Source organism: Megalobrama amblycephala, linkage group LG17 (genome assembly GCF_018812025.1).
Source record: "Megalobrama amblycephala isolate DHTTF-2021 linkage group LG17, ASM1881202v1, whole genome shotgun sequence".
Taxonomy (NCBI): Eukaryota; Metazoa; Chordata; class Actinopteri; order Cypriniformes; family Xenocyprididae; genus Megalobrama; species Megalobrama amblycephala.
Window position 1 is genome coordinate 4,274,202 of NC_063060.1, and position 21,097 is coordinate 4,295,298.

The 21,097-nt window shown below is 36.3% G+C and overlaps 1 protein-coding gene across 2 annotated transcripts in view; it reads left to right on the top strand.

Annotated features, from left to right (window-relative positions):
* sirt6 (sirtuin 6) overlaps positions 1 to 2,815 on the top strand; it is a 33,522-nt gene extending 30,707 nt beyond the window's left edge. For both annotated transcript variants that reach the window (XM_048163334.1, XM_048163335.1), the window contains exon 8: positions 274 to 2,815. In XM_048163334.1, the coding sequence (XP_048019291.1) occupies positions 274 to 633 (360 nt within the window). In that variant the 3' untranslated portion in view covers positions 634 to 2,815. The remainder of the gene's footprint in view (positions 1 to 273) is intronic.
* The last annotated feature ends 18,282 nt before the right edge of the window (positions 2,816 to 21,097 follow it).

Here is a 21,097-nt window from a genome sequence, read left to right on the forward strand (position 1 = left end):
CGTCAGACAATAGCTATGTGTGATGGTTTTCTGTGAATAATGGCTTAAATTGTCATTCACAAAAGCTATTGTTTGAGATCATAAGTCATAATGACTATTATGTTTATGGAACCTTTTTATTTATAACATGGTTCATCATCATTTATCTTCATTGTATGAAAAAGAAAGTCATGGGATTTGAGTAAATAATGACAGAATTTAAAATTTTAGTGAACAATCCCTTTAAAATCTGTCTGGTTGTTTTTGCTTAACAGTGCTACTTGGTTTTTGTAGGACAAGCACGCCCACCTGCTTATCCACGGCTATGTAGATGAGGTCATGGGCCAGTTGATGAAGCTGCTGGGATTGGAGGTTCCAGAGTGGGCGGGGCCGACGCTGTGTGAAAGCTCAGGTGGAGACCTGGACATCCTCCCCTTTGGAGCCTGGAAAAAGGAAGTAAAGATCGAGCTGAAGATAGAGGAAAATAAAGATGCTGTCCCAAAGAAACGAAAGAAGAAAGAGCAGGGTGGCGAGATAAACTGCAAGAAAGATGTTAAAGTAGAAGAAGAGACAAAAGAAGAGGGAAAGGAAGCTGCGTTTAGTGACTCTCGACCAATCAAAGCACAGACGGACATTGAACAGCCCCCTTCTTAGAGCCGTATCACAATCAGACAGAAACTGAATGACACATCTCAGGAAGTGTGGTCACCATATGCCCCGTGTTTACGTCGTCATGAGGAAAACCTAGACTCAAACCTGTTAGATGCTGAGTTCTTGTATGCACACTGAGCAGAAGGAAGTGATGTCATAGAGTGTGTGCTATTACAGCTAGTTAGTGGATAATTTAGTTTGGTATGATTTCTATTTGTCAGCCGATCCTGCAGTTATTCAGTTTTGGTGAATCATGGTTTTGTACTGTAAAATAATGTGATCTTTTTTTAACCTCTAATAAATCAGGTTTGTAAAAGTAAGGTTCACTGCATGAAACACGTCTGATACAGCTGAAGACAAAATTAAGACAAAATTTCAAACATTTCCCAAGTGATGTTTAACAGAGCAAGGGCATTTCTTATTATATTTTCCTCTGGAGAAAAAGCCTTATTTTTTATTTTATTTGCCTGGAATAAAAGAATTATTAAAAAAAAAAAAAAAAAAAAAAAAAAAAAGGTCAATATTATTCACCCCTTAAGAAATTATATGTTTTATTAGCTACGGAACAAACCACTGTTATCCAATGATTTGCGTAATTAACCTAATTAATCTTGTAAGCCTTTAAATTGCACTTTAAGCTGAGGATTAGCATCTCGCAAAACAACTAGTAAAATAATACGTAGTGTCATCATGGCAAAGACAAAAGAAATTAGTTTAGACTTGAGAAAAAGAATTGTTTATGCTCACAAGGGAGGAAGAGGATATACACGTTTATCAAAGCGTTTCAAGAGTTTCAAACTTTTGAACAGTAATGTGTATGTGTTTTTTCAGATCTATTAAAAACATTTCCGTTTATTTAGGTAATTTTGCATTTCAGTTGAATCACACTCTTAAAAGTGCAATAAGCGATTTCTGAGAAACACTATTGAAAGTAGATCGGACCAAGCAACACAACAAACTTGTAGCTAATCGGCAGTAGGGGGCGTGTCCAGTCTTGATGGCAGAGGAGAGAGTTAGTCAATCAGCAGTAGGGCGTGTCCACTCATGATGAGGGAGGAGACAAAGTGAGCCGATCAGCTGTAAGGGAAGGGGTGTGTCCACACATAATGGGGGAGGAGTCAGAGTGAGCCAATCAGCAATAGGGGGCATGTCCACTTATGATGGAGGAGGAGAGAAAGTGAGCCAATTAGCAGTAGGGGGTGTGTCCATTGAAGATGAGGATTAGTATCTTGCAAAACATCTAGTAAATTAATATGTGCTGATGAGATACTGGAGGGGAAGGATATACACGTTTATCAAAGCATTTTTAAGTGTCAAGAACTACTGTGAGAAGTTTTATCAAGAAGTTTGAAGAGACCCACACAAGACTGGCAGAGGCAGGAAGCGAAAGATTTCAAAAACTTTGGAAAGAAAACTAGTGAGAGAGGTTTCTAAAGACCCAAGAACAACTGCCAAGACACTAGTGAATGATTTATCCAAGTCTGGGATTGATGTCTCAACGAAGATGGTCACTAAAGCCCTGCACAGGAATGGACTGCGAGATTGCAGACCAAGAAAAACTTCTGAAGAAGAGACACCTCCAAGCTAGACTGAAGTTTGCCAAGGATAACCTGGAGAAAAATGATGCATACAGGAAATGTGTCCTTTGGTCAAATGAGGCAAAACTATAGCTCTTTGGCCATAGAGATGTTGCATATGTTTGGAGAAAGAAGGGGAAGACGCTCAACCCAAAGAACATCATTCCCACAGTGAAACATGGCAGTGGGAGTATAATGCTGTGGGGATGTTTCAGTGCGTTTGGGACTGGGAATCCTGAAAAAGGAAGATGATGAGAAGATTTTGAAAGACAACCTCAGGCACTCTGCAACAAAACTTGGTTTGGGACGATATTTTGTCTTCCAGCATAATAACGACCCAAAACATACCTCACTTCTGGTGAAGAACTACTTCCAAATGAGCACAAAGCCCAGAATTGAATCCAATAGAAATATCTGTGGGGCACAACGAAGACCAGAGTCCATGCCAGGTGGCCAACAAATCTGGATGAGCTTGAGAGATTTGCTAAGGAGGAATGGGCTGTGGCGACTCAGAAGACGTGCCTGAAACTTGAACTAAACAACAACAAATGACGATACATTGACTATTAAAGGGGTCCTTGATTATGATTTCACTTTTTTAACTTTAGTTAGTGTGTAATGTTGCTGTCTGAGCATAAACAACATCTGCAAAGTTATGATGCTCAAGTTCAATGCAAAGGGAGATATTTTCTTTTACAGAATTTGCTTTTTAAGGACTACAACAAAGGACTGGTAGGAACTACAACAAGCTTCTTTCTGGGTTGGTGACATCACAAATCCCAGAATTTACATAAACCCGCCCCCGAGAACACACAATAAAGGGGATCAGGCCATGTTGGGCTGCTTTAGAGAAGAGGAAGAGTTGTTGTAGTAGAGTGTTGTTGTCATGCCGTCATTTTACGCCGGACTGCTTCACAAACGAGGGTCAATTCAACACAAAAGATGAACATGACGGCACATGCTAGTGGATGAGTTGAATCAACTCCACAGCAACTACATAAATTTATCCTGGCAATCCTCATTTTGGCTGCGTGAGATTCTCCAGCTTTGTTGTTGTTGAGCTGTTAAAGCTCCGCCCTCTTCTGGAAAGGGGGCCGGGAGCAGCAGCTCATTTGCATTTAAAGGGACACACAAAAAACGGCGTGTTTTTGCTCACACCCAAATAGGGGCAAATTTGACAAGCTATAATAAATGATCTGTGGGGGATTTTGAGCTGAAACTTCACAGACACATTTTGGGGACACCAGAGACTTATATTACATCTTGTGAAAAGGGCATAATAGGTCCCCTTTAACATCAGAGGGCTAATAATTTTGACCTGTAGACTTTTTTTAATTCTTGGTTATAATTTAGTTTCTATTTGTATTATAAACACGTTTACTAAATAAACTATAAACTGTTTAGAAATGCTGTTTTGAAAAAAGTCTTTGCTCCATTAAACAGCACTTGGGAATTATTTGAAAAATAATTAAATAATTCATAGGCGGCTAATAATTTTGTCATCACCTGTATTTCACCCCAATATCAAAATAAATAAATACAAGATTATGAAATGACAATTAAGCACATTTTCCCACAGTGTAGCCTTATTTTTCTTTCTTTTTTTTTTTTTAATATATAATTCTCTATATTCTCAATGATTTTTATTAGGTTCTCAAAATACAATGTAGTTATGATTGTACAACAAGTACTACTATAATCTACGAGTATGTATATGCAATTATTTTAACAATGAGAATGACACATTTGGCACATGGGGAATATGCTTAATTGTCATGCTACACTTAATAATAGGCTTTGATTTCATGCAACATTTTTGTTTTGTTTTTATTTTGAGGTGAAAAATAACTCAGACAAGCTTCCAAACTTAAAAGAAAAAAAAAGTCAAATGCTTTAGCATGAGATTTAATAAGTTTGTTAAACACATTTTTTTATGTGTGTGTGGAGGCTGGTGTTTGCTTGAGCTATTCATATTAGTTGTGTAACATGTAATGCTTCATAACGTCCTCTTCTTTACTAATTTCCCTACATTGATGAGATGTTTATTGATTATTTTGTTTCTGTCTTCAGTGACATACTGTGTAAGTTCATTGTTTTTGTACTTTTACAATAAAGTTGTATAAAAAAGATGAAACTGTCACAAAATGAGCATGTTGTTCGCTTAAACTCCATTGGAATCAACTGAGTCATTTGTGTAGCATACCAACTTACTGACTATTCAGAGCATTCCAACATGTAAACATTTGATAGATGCTTTTGCACACAAGGCAGTCACTTGTGGGGTTTCATTCTGATAACCACTCTCCCTTAGAAGGCAGCTATTTGCAAACATGTTATCTCACAGAACAGAGCAATGTAGAAAATACCAGCAGCAAACCACTGAATTCTCCAGACGAGCCTTTCAAAGTGCTGCATTAAACTGAGGGTATTCGTGTTGGATGGTGAGTGTCCGACTGATGAGCGGGGACAGTAGAAGTCAACCATCCATCTAGCTGCCGCAGAGACTATTAACATGTCCCCGAGGTGCCATCAAGACTGCTTTGACAGTCCTCTAGTGATCCAGCCGCTTCTGAAAGAAAATTGAAAGCCTTTCTAACCCTCTTGTGTCATTCCCTTTTCAAAAAGCACTCATGCATAAACCCCAAATGAAACAACAGAGGCATGGGGAAAGTGTGCTTCAGCTCATGTTGTGATCGCTCTAGGGACCAGAGCTGTTCTGGTAAAGTCAGCAGAAGCTTCTCTTATGATCAAAGATCTATAAAAAACAGACAAAGAACTTTGACAATGCAAAGAACAAAGTCTTCGTATATGCTGCACTGCCCTGGATTCCTTCCAGAAACCCCCTGTTGTACGTTCACCGCATGAACCCTTAAAAGTCTGCAGAGATACTTTCAACAGCACAAAGCCTTTAGTCAACAATAGCTCTGACAAAATCCCTGCAGAGACCTTGAAAAGTGGGACATTCTGTCTTAGAAGAAGAAGCGTCCTCTATTTTATCCACTTTGCCTAAATGAGTTCATTTTCCAGGCATGGCAACAGTTGAGTCATTGAAGTGATTGTCAACAGATCGATCTGTGTGTATAGAACCAGCTGGATTCCGCTGTGTTGCAGGAAGCAAATTATAGTTCATACTAGACTGAAGCACAAATGTTTTTGGAGGTGTTTAATGGTGCTCCGGTCCAGTCATCAGAAGGCTGCTGGTTTTATCTGGTTCCTGACTGACATGAAATGCCCAGCATGGACTGCAAAAAAATATCTAAACATTCTTAAATCAAGAGACATTTGCTTAAGAAGCAAAATCACTTAAGATATTAGAGGATTAGTTCACTTCAGAATTAAAATTTCCTGATAATTTACTCACCCCCATGTCATCCCAGATGTTGAGATCTTTCTTTCTTCAGTCGAAAAGAAATTAAGGTTTTTGAGGAAAACATTGCAGGATTTTTCTCCATATAGTGGATTTCAGGTTGAAGGTTCAAATTTCAGTTTCAGTGCAGCTTCAAAGAGCTCTACATGATCCTAGACGAGGAATAAGGGGCTTATCTAGAGGAACGTTCGTCATTTTATATAAAAAAAATAAATAAATGATATACTTTTTAACCATAAATGCTCATCGTGCACTGCTCTGCGATCCACCACACATTATGTAATCACATTGGAAAGGTCACGCGTGACGTAGAAATCCATCTAATTTTCTCCTCCAACTTCAAAATTGTCCAACATCTTTGTTTTACCTTTTTTTGTAAAGGTCGTTTGACTTAGTCTTTGCATGTTCGCTTTTTAGACACTGGATCGGTACTTTTGCATACGTCACGCGTGACCTTTCCAACGTGATTACGTAACGTGTGGTGCATCGCAGAGCAGTGCAAGACGAGCATTTGTGATTAAAAAGTATATAAATTATAAATTATATATAAAAAGACTCTTATTCCTCATCTGGGATCGTGTAGAGCCCTTTGAAGCTGCACTGAAACTGATATTTGGACCTTGTTGGTAACTGTTGAAGTCCACTATATGGAGAAAAATCCTGGAATGTTTTCCTCAAAAACCTTCATTTCTTTTCAACTAAAGAAAGAAAGACATAAACCTCTTGGATGACCTGGGGGTGAGCAAATTATCAAGAAATTGAAAACTAAAAATTAAACAAATTTTATTTCAAAATTAAAGGTGCAATGGGTGAATCTCTACAGAAACATTTTCTCCTCCTGATATCCTCCTCATATCCTGATAGTAATCACTATGTTAAGCGGTCTAAATGTATTTTTATAAATGTATATTGCCTGTGGAAGGTGTAGGACCATCCGTGCTTTGTTCAATCATTGCATTCAGACCGAACAAAATGATAGCATATGTTTCCTGTCAATGTTTGTTTACATGCACTGCGCAGCCTGTTCACGCAGACATCATACGTCAACTAGGGGGCGCTTATTCAAAACAAAGGCGTAGCTTGATGGCGCCAAGTTTGAGTGTGGAATCTTGGGACATGTGGTCTTCACCTCACAGCCGGTGGAAAAGAATCGGGATAGGACTTGGGCAGAAATCATGTTCATGGATGCAATTGTTAACGTTACTGTAGATGTTACTAAGCAGAGCAGGACCGAGTGTTGTGGAGCTGAACGACGCCGCTGGAGCGATTGTTAATTAGAGACAAACACATCACACGCCGTGAGCAGCGGAACATTTCTTGTGCCACAGTAGTCGGCGCCGCTTCCGCTTTTCTGGTCATAAGTATGGGGTAACGCAGCACTGTTTATCATATTAGATACATTTGAGTGTGTTAAAAATGATGTTATAATGTTACTCTGAGAGTTCGTTCGGTGGCTGCTGTGAGACACTTGTTTGAGACACACTGCAGTAAGATAGATCTCGATTTTAGAATATCATATTAAATGCTGGATGGCTTGTGTTGATAAATGGCATGCAATTCATTTTAAAACGTATTGTATGATGGAGAAAATGCTGTATTACTGTTACTAAAAATAAAGCTGCATCTGATTATGCTGTGTTAGCTACTTGACAAAATAGTGTTTTTCTCTGAGGCACGGTAAAGCATGGAAAATTAGATTTAAACAATAAGACTAAACGTGTTGAGCTATATAACAATTTAGTTTTATGTCTATAAATGAAACCAAACAGTTGTTCCCTTGTCTATTAAAACATGTAATATATCCATGGTTTCTACAAAATAAAACTGGAAACCAAGGGTAACGCGGGTATGACAGCATTGACAGGCGACTCCTCACACTTCCCGGAGCCTTGGTTAAAATAGCAAATTTCTCACAATTTACAAATAGTTGGAAACATTTGGGATATTGTGAGTACTCAAGTGAGCAAAATATATAACACTGGCCTAGTGGTTTTGGGATATTTTACTGCAAAAATTGTACATATTGCTCCTTTAAAACAAACATAAATGTCTGCCAATGGAATAAATTGATATATGTCACAACAGAGAAGAAAAGACTATCACAACTTCTTTAAGGGTAAAACACCACCTTAATCATCTCTTTTGCAGAATTTTGTACAGTCTGCCAGAAAATGACACTGCAGAAATTGCTGTAATAGCAGGCAAGTATTCTGTTGCCAGACACCTGGATTGCCATGTTGCAAGCTCAGACCACCTGCTGTTGAACGTTTAGACAGCTTGGATCATTTTCCAATCCAATCATTCCCGGTCTCGACATCCAGCCCATCTCAGTATGGACATCTCAGCACCCCCTCCAGGCTGTTCAACAGTCCTGTTGCCTCCGCAGCATACTAACACCTTCCTGCTTTGTTACCCAACTACCTTGTCATGACTATCAGCAGAAAACTTTTCATATAGACTTCTACCTCTCGCTCTCACACACAGAAATTCACATCTCTGGGGAAGATGTTTTGGCAGTACCAAATGACATAATTTTGCTCAGTCTGACACTGCATAAATGACTGTGTTTATGTGAACTTTTATGTGTTTTTGACATAACCTTGTGTGTATTTCACAGTTTAAGTGCGACAAAGCGTAAGAGAAATCAGTTTAATACACTGACAGTCTGACAGCCAGCTTTCTGCTTTGGATAGTGAGCTCAGAAAATCATGTATCAGAAGTTTAACCTGTTATGGCTTTAAAACACCTGCAGATAATTACCTTCATGATAAAGAACTGCAAAGTATCCTGAGTGTGGCCGTGATAGAGATGATCATCAAAACCAAACAGATGTTTTGTTAGTTTTTGGCAGAGTATCCAAGGCATGAACTGTATGGGCTCACCCTCTTCTGGAAAGGGGGCGGGGAGCAGCAACTCATTTGCATTTAACGATACACACATGAAAACAGCATGTTTTTGCTTTCACTCAAAAATGGGCATTTAAAATATGGTATAATAAATGATCTGTGGGGTATTTTGAGCTGAAACTTCACAGACACATTCTGAGAACACCTGAGACTTTTTACATCTTGTAAAAATATTACATCTTTAAATAATTTTATAGTTTTATATGACCAGGCATTCCTGAATAGCCTAGTTGTTAACACAGGGTTGGACTAATCTAATGTAATATAAAAATATATACATATCTATGTGTCATCAGGTGGCATTTTGAAACTGCAGCACCGCCAGCATGTGACGCACAATGGACACTGCACCGTTTAAATGGATTTCTTGCAGAAGATAAGCTTTTTAAATGTCAATGAGTGTAAAAGTCAACATCATCACATCTAAAGGACTGAAGTCTGTCAGGTAAAACATGAACTCATTTATCAATGATTTATCACTATTGATCTGCATTAGTTAAAACATGGGGTTACGTTTTAACTGATTTAGTGCTAACTAATGCTGCTCTCATCACGGAAGATTGGAATGTCCAACTTGTTTTGTAAAACACACAAAATCACTCATCGTGCATTTCTGCAAATGTATTTGGTATATAGCGCTCAAAAATTCAGTTGCGGTTCAATTAGCCTACCATTTCTGTGAACAAGGTCCATTGTCAATAGCATAGTGATAGTGAAGCAATTATCTTGATCTTGGAGTACAAAACAGCCTAGTTGAGATGACTCCAAACAAATAATTTATTTTCATATTAAAACCAACAGATATTTGTCATTAAATGATTAGCTCACCCCCATGTCATCCAAGATGTTCATGTCTTTCTTTCTTCAGTCAAAAAGAAATTAAGGTTTTTGAGGAAAACATTCCATCATTTTTCTCCATATAGTGGACTTCAACAGTTGCCATCGGGTTGAAGGTCCAAACTGCAGTTTCAGTGCAGCTTCAAAGAGCTCTACATGATCCCAGACGAGGAATAAGGGGCTTATCTAGCGAAACAGCCATTTTCTAAAAAAGTAAAATTTTATATACTTTTTAACCACAAACGCTCGTCTTGCACTGCTCTGCGATCCGCCAGAAATGTCACACATGACGTAGGCAGAAGTACTGCAGTTGGGTGAAAAACTCATTTTCTCCTCCAACTTCAAAATTGTCCGATGTCAATGTTTTGCCCTTTTTTTTCTTTTGTAAAGGGAGTTTGGCTTAATCTGTACTCTCACCTACGTCACGCGTGACCTTTGTAACATGATTATGTAATGTGTGGAGCATCGCAGAGCAGTGCAAGACGAGCATTTGTGGTTAAAAAGTATATCAATTTTTATTTTTTTTTAGAAAATGACAGATCGTTTCACTAGATAAGACTCTTATTACTCATCTGGGATCATGTAGAGCTCTTTGAAGCTGCACTGAAACTGACATTTGGACCTTCAACCCGTTGAAACCCAGTGAAGTCCACTATATGGAGAAAAATCCTGGAATGTTTTCCTCAAAATCCTTAATTTCTTTTCAACTGAAGAAAGACAGACATAAACATCTTGGATGACATGGGGGTGAGGAAATTATCAGGAAATTTTTATTCTGAAGTGAACTAATCCTTTAAATTTAGTTTTTTTTTAAAGGGTATAATTTAGCCTAAATTATTTTACTAATGAAATATTGTAAATATTGTATTCAATTTAATTACCAATATAATATTATATAATTTACTAATCATATGTATTTATATTCATGTCATCATACCCAAACCCCTAATTTGCATGACTCAAGTGCCATCTGTATTTGATGATGTTTCACCCCTGCTGAGTGTGTAGGGAGCAGCGAACACTTCCAATTTCACGAAGATGTGGGTGTGCGTGACATCACAAGAACATTGCAGCGCCCAGGGAGAGGTGCATAGAAGTGATAAACATTCACTTCTGAACAAATGAAATGCAGTCTTGATTCAAAGCACAGCATAGCACCACTAATGAGCCGAGAAACATCAAATGTGCATAAAAGTGGCCTCCAGGAGCAGTATCAAAAAACACCAAATAAATAACCTGAAAAATAACAACAGCACAAGCTTCTTAAAATCACATCAGACACCTCACTGGCATATCCCATGATCCTTGGCTCAGATGCAGTCACAGCCATTTGCCCTTCAGAGATAGAAAGACTCAAAATACAACCGCATCTCTTCCGTTGTCACAGAGATGCCGAAGAGCCATTAGTGTTGCCTTATCTCACAGTGAAACACCTTACTTTTGTGTCACCAGAAGTTGCTCCCTCAGCCCTCAGACCAATTGCAATATTAATTAAAAAGGGTCACTGCTAGCAAAACAAATCTGGTTAAAAACAAAAATGGACTGTTTTAAAATGAATAACCTCTTCAGCAGAAGGGCCTCCAGTGCTTCCCACACAGACTTTACTTGGGCGGCCCGCCCACGTATAATAACGGCCGCCCAAGTATATTCAGAGACACATTTTTGCTTTTATTATTTTTATCCTCTTATACTTTTATATCCACGCAACATAATGAGACCATCCGCGATCGATTAACTGGTCGTTTCGTACTTGCTCGTTATGTGCGTTTTCTTTTTCTTTTTGGAATTATTGGTATTTTGGTTACACAATAAATTGTATTTAATTTTATTTCCATTTAATTCATAGTTAATTACTGTAGTCTCTCCCACAGGAAAAAAAGACTAAGAACATTATTTGACACATATATTATTCATTTTATAAATTTTACTAGTAAAATGTGTGTCCCATTCACTGAGAGAGACACTATATGACAGCAAGGAGAACATAGGAAAAGGAGAACCATTTAAATGCTGTAATTTTGCATAATTTACAATGCATAATAATGCATAATATTAGTATGTAATTAAATGTAATATGCTATGTAATTAAAATTAATTTCAATAAATAAAAATACTGTTAAAAAAAAATCACACATTATTTGTTTGTCACATGTAGTAGACCATTTTTGTGCCATAGGTAATAGGATTTTTTGCCAGGCTACCACCGCAAGTATATTTCAAACCTGTGGGAAGCACTGGGCCTCTTTAGGGACTCTCACGTTCTCGTCGGTTGGTGTCAAATGCTGATAATGCAATTCTGCTGCAGAAGGTGAGATTGCATTCATCTGTTCCAGCTGTTATCGGACACTTCAATATATTACTGACCTATCCACAGCAGCAGCATATTTTTCTTATCTCTATTAAAATTTGATTTTATTTAGCTGTTTACATCTGCCACAAGGAGAAATTCAGTTCAATTGAATCTTAAACATTCTGTCCTTCAACATTCTACTTCCATTTCCACAAAAATATGAAGGAGCACAACTGATTTCAACACTGATAATAATAATAAATGTTTCTTGAGCAATAAATCAGCATATGAGAATGATTTCTGAAGGATCATGTGACACTGAAGACTTGAGTAATGATGCTGAAATTTCAGATTTGCATCACAGAAATAAATTACATTTTAACATATATTCATATAGAAAACAGTTATTTAAAAATGCAATATTTCACAGTATTACTGTTTCATAAATGCAGCCTTGCATGGTGAACATAAGAGACTCTTTTCAAAAACAAGATATCTTACAGACCCAAACTTTCAATTAACTTTAAAAACATGTATTAAGAAATATTCCAGATGTTTTCCTTGCTCTAAACGAAATGCTTCAAACAACTCATATATTCTTGGGGATATTGTTTAATATTTATTTCCCTGAGTTCTCAGGCCAGTTCCTAATCATCCTCGAGGAAGTGACATTTCGAAGGGAAAACAACAGGCTTGTTCGAGATGCATCGGCACTGTGCAGACCGCATTAATCAATTAAAATTAGCTAAAGCAACATGATTTTTGAACATTTGAGTTCAGTCCACCTAATATCTTAAAATTAAAGTTTACTTAAAGGATTAGTTCACTTTAAAATGAAATGACCCAAACTTTACTCATCCTCAAGCCATCATAGGTGCACTCTTAGCCCGGATTTTATATTTACTTAAAAATATAATTACAATATACTTAAAATATTTAAGTTTGGTTGCATTACTTATAAAATATAAGTATATTCTACTAATTTGTGGGTGTATTTGAATGTGTTAATAAATGTAAGTTAAATGCACTTAAATTATGAAGTTTTTCTCCTGACCACGCCTCCTACACACTGGTTTGCGGCAGGTAATGACGCCATTTTGTCGTGGTGTGTGTGAATTCAAGGAGCTGGTGATGAGCAGTTGGAACATTTGTTTTGGCTGTTCTACAGACATTTTTTCCAAACATTTACCTTTTTATAGTTTTTCACCAAAGGAGAAAATCACAATTTTTAAGTTACCATCTTCAAGGTCAGGGTTTGTTTTAGTTGAGCTCTTGACCCTTGACTTTTTAATATTAGATTTTGTTTGGGCAGTTTTAACTGCATTAAAACCAACCAGACAAGCAAAGTTAAAAGATGATCAGTTGGTGTTGGTTATGTTTTCATATAATCATTATTTGATCTGAATCACTGAACTCATTTAGAGCCCAATCTCTGAGTTAGATTTACATTATTGATTACAGCAGCACTGTGATTCTACAGCGGAAGATCAACTTTTACAATACAAATTTTTTTTAAAAGTTGTCCTTATCACAAAAAAAAAAAAATTAGGCACACACAGACATCAAAAATCAGCGTATGAATCTCAACAACGGTGACAAGCAACATATTCTGATCAACAGATCAACTCTGAACATTAGAAAACAAGCTACTAAAAAGTCACAGAAAAACAGGGCCGTGCACAGACCTTTTGAGGGGCATGTACTGAAACTGAAAAAAAAGGGCGATATATATATATATATATATATATATATATATATATATATATACACACACACACATATATACAGGGTTTCAGGGCTTCTTTAAAAATAATTACAACAGCAATCTTCTGTGAGCCAAGATGTTTGACTTCACTGTGATCCAGGGATGTCCCTCTCAACACATTAATACACACACATTACATTCTGCATTATAAAATATAAAGAAGCACAGTGACCTGATGATTCTGTAATGTTTTTTAGTTCCTACAACATTACTGTAGTAAAACCATGTTTTACTATGTTTATACATGTGAAGAGCGGGGAGTATACAATACTAGATTAAAAATATTATCTAGCGAGCAAATACATATTAACATCGTAAACATTAACCATACTGTGTGACCATATATAATACGATTAAATGTTAATTAATTAAGTGTATGCAGATAGCCATCATAAATCAAAGAAGAAATTCCTTAGAAATATATTTTACCTAGCTGACGACGGGGATCACTCAGTCACTTTTTTGTCAAATTCAAATGCAGTTACGCCGGGTTTTTGACCAGCGAATATGTGCAAATGTGCAATTTGTCCGTCATTAAAACGATGGCATCACATTAGGCTATGTGTTACGTCGTCATCAATAGGTTATGAGCGTTCAATTTTTCCTGTTGTAAAATACGTTTGGCCAAAATCTCAATTTATAAAAGATGTAATACTACTGTACTGTATGCACAGGCTATTTAAGGCTATTTGTAGGCTATTGGTATTGGCTATGACTTAGAAGGCAAATGCTAGCCCACTCCCTCTCTCTTCGCCACCCGTCTCAGGCCTCAAATGCATAAAATATGAAACTTTATAGACATATTAATGTTTCTTTCATAAAGACAACGTTGTAGCCTACTTATTCAAACAACAAGATATTTATTTACTGTAGCAAGGCGTTCAGCTGCTCTGCTGTGGAACTTCAGTTTGCTACACTCAGGGGGCGGAGTTAAGAGGTTTGACTGACAGTTTGAGCGGATCCAAAAAGATTTTGTCACAAGCTCTTTTTAATACCTTTATTAGGCTAAATATATTTGTAAATTTATTGATTTTTTTCAAGAAAATTCATTGATTTATTCAAGAAAATAAATAAATTAAAACACCTCCAAAAAAAAAGGGCACTTCGGAGTGTAAAGACAAAAAGGGCATGTGCCCTGCACAGGTTGAGCCCTACCTGTGCACGTGCCTGCAGAAAAACAGCAAAATTTAAATAGTGAGAATAAAGAAAATTACTAAGACAATTCAGCTCATAATTTATTCATGCAGCAATGCATGATGGGAGGCATGGATGAATTTTGATTGGTGGCAAGTTAACTTGCTTAGTACATTGAACTTAAATATACTAGGTGTAATAACTACAAAGTAATTAATTTTACAAAACATTTTAAGTTAAATGAACTCGAATTATTAAGTTAACATTACTTAATTTTTTTAGGGCAACCAGTTTTCTCAAATTTTGTAAGTAAATTCAACTTATCCTGGCTAACAGTGTGAATATGACTTTCTTCTTTCTGATGAACACAATCAGAGTTATATTAATAAATATCCTGACGCGTAAAATATCTAGCTTCCGCCAGACCGCCTTCTGTATTCAACTTACAAAGAAAGTGTAATGCCACTCGCAGTTCAAAACACTTACACTACATACTACGCCTTTCAACTATTCAACTTACGAAAAAAGCCTAACTGACGTGACGCCAATTACGCTTTTTCCATAAGTTAAATATATAAGGCAGTTTTTCAGAAGTTAGATATTTTACTTTATACCTTGTTAAATATGGATATATTTTTTTTTACATAAATGCATCACGAGGCCTTTATTAACCCCCCGGAGCCGTGTGGAGTATGTTTATGATGGATGGACGCACTTTCTTGAGCTTCAAACTCATTGGTCCCATTCACTGCCATTGTAATGCATCCATATGGATGCATCAGGATATTTATTAATATAACTCTGATTGTGTTTGTCTGAAGTCATATACACCTAGGATGGCTTGAGGGTGAGTAAAGCTAGGGGTAATTTTAATTTTAAAGTGAACTAATCCTTTAATCTATTTGTGTGGGACTGCATAAATCATTTTTGTTTACATGGCTAACTGAGGAGTGGATCTGTAGTTCCCAGCATGCTTTGCAAGAAAGTAAATCTAGACATTAGGTGTTATTTTATGTGTTTTTTCAGTAAAGCGAAAACCAAGGTAGCATTTAATGCTCAGTTCTATGTTTGATATTTAGAATATTTTTGAATTTTGCAGTTACCACTGTGAAGATTGGGGTTTGGCTGTGGGCAGCTGTATAGTTCTGACCTAAGAGACACCAGTCTCAATGTTAGAGAAAAATTGTAACCCATTTTATTTCTATAGTGAAGGGGCTGGATTCTGGAATCCACTGACGCTTCAATGTATATCTTTTGAGTGATTTATAATCAAGTTATTAATCAATATATATCATTCTAAACATTATTTGAATGATTCTTCAGCGTATTTTAAAGCATTTATTTTACTTTCCATCTCCAAATACTAGAGAATAATGTTGAATACTGTCTGAACCAAAAACCAGGGTCCTGGTGTCAGCCGTATAATAGATGAAGCGACAAAGACCATATATGGACATTTTCTAAATTCATCTAATTCTTAGCCAATCAGAAACATTTAACCTGAAGTAATGACATATTTAGTGACTTGTGTGAGAATATAACTGTTGTGGAAATGTGAATGTACGCAGGACAGCCTACGAGCTCCTTGTGAATGTTGAAGCTGACTTCCGCTGATGAAACTGCAAACTACTGTTCAGTAAAATGTTAAACTCTTTCTCCGGGTTTTCATTCATCATATTTGGTCATTGGGTTCTTAACTGTCAAATCTCCTACAATAGTCTGGATAGAGGATAGTTTACATCATCCTGTTATATCAGTATTTAAAGGTACATGATTTATAATCCAGCCATGTGATTAATTTCATATGTTGAATAATCACTTCAGCTACTAAAGTGAAACTTTACGTCTGATTATTTTGTACTTTGGGCACAATTATGAATCATGCCGTAATGCGTATTTAAACTGCTCATACTGAAGTGCAATTCTTTTCAACATATGACAATTGATCCCCCCAACAATGAACCCAATTTCCTTCTTTTCAAAACTCCATGTGCATTATCACATGTAATTATGCAAATGGGTAGAAGAATTATGTCTGAAGGTGAGAAATGTCAGGCTGATGCTGTGGAAGTGTTAAGCATGGCTGAATAATAACATGCTGCCAAAGGTTCATATTTAAAGTGTTATAGTGGGTAGTGGCAGAAATGGGCTTCCATAGATTTGACTTTGATCAACAGATAGATTAAGCTGTCTATTTTAAAATGTATTGCATATAGGCCTACAGACTTTTTTGACTGTCCTCTGGGGGTTTGTTAGACTAGTTCACTAGTTGTTTAAACGTTAATGAAATTAGTCTTGGTGCACATGCCTAGTAGTCGGTTTTGTGTCAGTTGCCAAAAACAGTTTTAAAAAGCCAAGCTTGGAGGGTCACATTAGAATCAGGCTAGTAAAATCTGAAATAACTGAAGCCAGAGGAGATTGTGAGTGCTGTCCATGAGATCAGCAAATGTCTCAGCGGCAGAATGAGATTTAGTAGATCTTGTTTGTTAATAAAATTTATTTTTATTACACTTGCGTCTTCCTTGTGCTGATAAAACAGAAGAGGCTCTACAAGTTAGCAATCTCACCAATCTTTCAGATAAATCAGCTGACCACTTTACATTAATTCTAAATGAATGAAAAGCCCCTGTTGAGAGGGTTCTCATACTGCCAAGGTAAAAGACATTGACTGGTGCCCTATACTAGGAAAAAGGGGGATGTGGTCATCTGATGTACTCATAACCACACCTTAAGAGATGTGTGATCCTAAAATTACAACGTCAGCGGTGATGTGAGTACAAATCCCTATTTTACTGTCCTTGGATGGACAAAGTAAAAATCACTACAGCATAATAGGAACACTTTAAAGGGGACCTATTATGCTCCTTTACACAAAATGTAATATAAGTCTCTGGTGTCCCCAGAATGTGTTTGTGAAGTTTCAGCTCAAAATACCCCACGGATCATTTATTATAGCTTGTCAAATTTGCCTCTATTTGGGTGAGAGCAAAACATGCCATTTTTGTGTTTATCATTTTATAATTGATGAACTTTACACAGTTATTGAACTGAACTAAATCAACACTGAAATGACTTGAGTTGAATAATGACACTATTGTCTTTAGAGCTGCTGTATACCAGAAATTTGAATTTGTCTCATATTTAATGAAATTTGAATTTGAAATTTGAAATGATCTGTCTATTAAAGTGCTAAATAAATAAAGGTGACTTCTCTTTCAACAACGCATCATAGTGAAAAAAAAATTGTCACGACAGTATATGACTTGTGCTATATTCCAAGTCATATGACAGCTGCATCACCATGTAAGGTACTTTTAATTTACAATCTTCCCCTCCAGTGAGCTGTTAACTGGAGAAGCACATGACCGGATCACTGAATCAGTGTGGTGCACTAAGTACCAATTCAGTTTTGTACCTCTCTGAAAGGCTGTTTTTGAATGCAGTGTGTGGATATGAACACATGCTCCTGTGCACATGAGGTCAAATGCAAGAAAAATCGTCTTTGCAAGGTACAGTATTAAAGGTGCCCAGGAATGCTTTTTCACAAGATGTAATATAAGTCTAAGGTGTCTCCTGAATGTGTCTGTGAAGTTTCAGCTCAAAATACCCCATAGATTTTTTTTAAATTAATTTTTTTTAACTGCCTATTTTGGGGCATCATTAACAATGCATTGATTTAGGCAGCGCCGCCCCTTTAATTCGCGTGCTCCCTGCCACATGAGCTGTCGACTATATTACAGCGCATTTACAAAGTTCACACAGCTAATATAATCCTCAAATGGATCTTTACAAGATGTTCGTCATGCATGCTGTATATGCTTCGAATTATGTGAGTAAAGTTTGTTTTATGTTATTTTAGTTTATTTGGATGTTAAAGTTTTATTCTGAGTGAATTTGAGGCTGTCCTCCGTGGCTAACGGCTAATGCTACACTGTTGGAGAGATTTATAAAGAATGAAGTTGTGTTTATGAATTATACAGACTGCAAGTGTTTAAAAATTAAAATAGCGACGGCTCTTGTCTCCGTGAATACAGTAAGAAACGATGGTAACTTTAACCACATTTAACAGTACATTAGCAACATGCTAACGAAACATTTAGAAAGACAATTCACAAATATCACTAAAAATATCATGTTATCATGGATCATGTCAGTTATTATTGCTCCATCTGCCATTTGGCTGCCCTTGTCTAATGCCTTTTATAATGTTGGGAACATGGGCTGGCATTATGCAAATTTTGGGGCGTTCACCCCGACTGTTACGTAACAGTCGGTGTTATGTTGAGATTCGCCTGTTCTTCGGAGGTCGTTTAAACAAATTAGATTTATATAAGAAGGAGGAAACAATGGTGTTTGAGACTCAATGTATGTCATTTCCATGTACTGAACTCTTGTTATTTAACTATGCTGAGGTAAATAAAATTTTTGAATCTAGGGCACCTTTAATGTAAACACATCTGGTTCGTCTTGAGTACATGAAAAATTTGAGATAAAAATTGCACGTGTGCCACATAATGGAATCTGAAAGCTACATGACATTGTTTTAATTTGTTTATATTTACAATGTTTAACCTCTGTGCATGTTCATGTTTGCTGTTAATAATGTTCCCAAAGCCTTAGCATGTAAAACATTATTCATCATTCATGGTTTGGAAGTGTTACTACTTGTTACAGAATGTTAAGAGAACATTCATTTTGCAAAACAATAAAATGGAATGTTCTCTTTAATGTCTGCATAATCAAGAAAAAAATCTATATATATACTGAACATTGAGATAATATAATTTTCAGAACCTAATGGGAACATTTTTCTTAGAACATATTTTTATAGGAAAACTCTCATGCACGGTACACCAGCTCATGTTCGTTCTGCCGGTGATGCCCATGAAGCTTCATGTACATATTTCCATTAAATGTCATAATGATGCAGAGATTTTTATGGCCTTGTGAGATACAAACTACATTCCTACATTCATCAGCTAAATAGCGAGAAAGCAATAGATACACATTTCATCTCTGCACTGTAATTAGACATGAAAGCTTCTCAGTATGCACTGAAAGTCAGCATGACCTGTTTACTTGCATAATAAATATTTAAAAGAAGATGATTGTTTCATCCTGAAACTTTGTAGTTTTTTGTACAAACTCTTTGTAAATGATAAGGAATTTCCATTAGCTAAATGCAAATGCAAACAATATTATTTTTTTTCATTTTGTCTTTGACCGCATGTACTCACGTGTTGAATGTAAATACTTTTCCTCTTAATATGGCCATAAATAATAATAAAAAAAAAATATGCATCTTTGTGATTGCTTTGTGATCATTAGCTGGATGCCAACAACAGCATTTTCATCAGTTCCAGTCAAGTACTGTGGCTTTGTTCATGATCTGAAATCATGAAAAGATCCCTGAGTGTTACTGTCCAATATTCTGCACAGTTTAAGTAGAATTACAAAGAGCTAAGCAGACAAACAGACCAAGACACTAACAAAAGACAGAAAGTGAGAGACGGAAAGATAGTGAGTGACACTGAAAGGGCAGGATATGGACTGACAGATAATGAGAAACAATGAGAAGAAAAGAAGCCGAGGTGAGAGCAGCCGACTGTGACGTATGGAGCTTTTTGAGAACGAACAGAGGAAATGAAAGACACAAAAAGAGGAAAAGAAATGCTTAAAATCAGATTCTATCTTATAATTTACAAATATTACAATCTGTAAATGGAAAAGCAAAAGTAGAGCCTGTCAGTATCATTCATCATCATGTTCTCAACATGTCTTCATATATTGAATAAAATATTAAAGCAATTTTTAAAAATTGGAAATCAAATTAGGTTATCACAATTAGGTATACATAACACAAGTTAAGATAGGGGTGAATTTGAAACTGATTTGAGCAGATGTTTTGTCATGTCCAATTCATTATGTTCCAAACAAGACATGTTTTCTTTGGAATATTGTTTGAATTGATACACTATATCACTGACACTTTATTATCCCATGAGGCCAGCGTATAAAAGAGCTGCCAGATTCAAAAAGTCATTTTTTGTCATTAGAACATTCCATTCTGTCTGATCAACGTGATATTAAAATTTCAAAAGATGATTAAAAATATGAGAATGTGACATCCTCATGTAAACCACCTGTCAATCCGTTCATTTTTATGAACATCCTGTTCATTTTCTCACCAACTTATAATTAATAAAGTTTCTGAGCTTGAGTATATTTCCGAAAGTCTGACATAGCTTTTTAAAAGAAACATTTCCTTTAAGGGATGATTCACTGTCATATACTGTCATGAAATATACTGTCAACATTTATTCACCCATATGTCGTACCAAACCTGTATGAACAGATCATTTTAAAAATGTTGGTAACCAAACAGTCTTCCACTGTATGGACAAAAAAGAGAGGCATTTCTTTTGTTTAAAGTCGGCATGAAATGGAAGTTGCGACTGTCTTCTCTATTGTGTGGTACAGTATATCTCAGTGAAACTCATTTTTGACTTTTTTCTCTTTTTTTTTTTTACTTTTTACTTCATGGGAATGGAGCGAAACTTGGTAAAGGTTTTTGCACTTGCTGTGTGAACA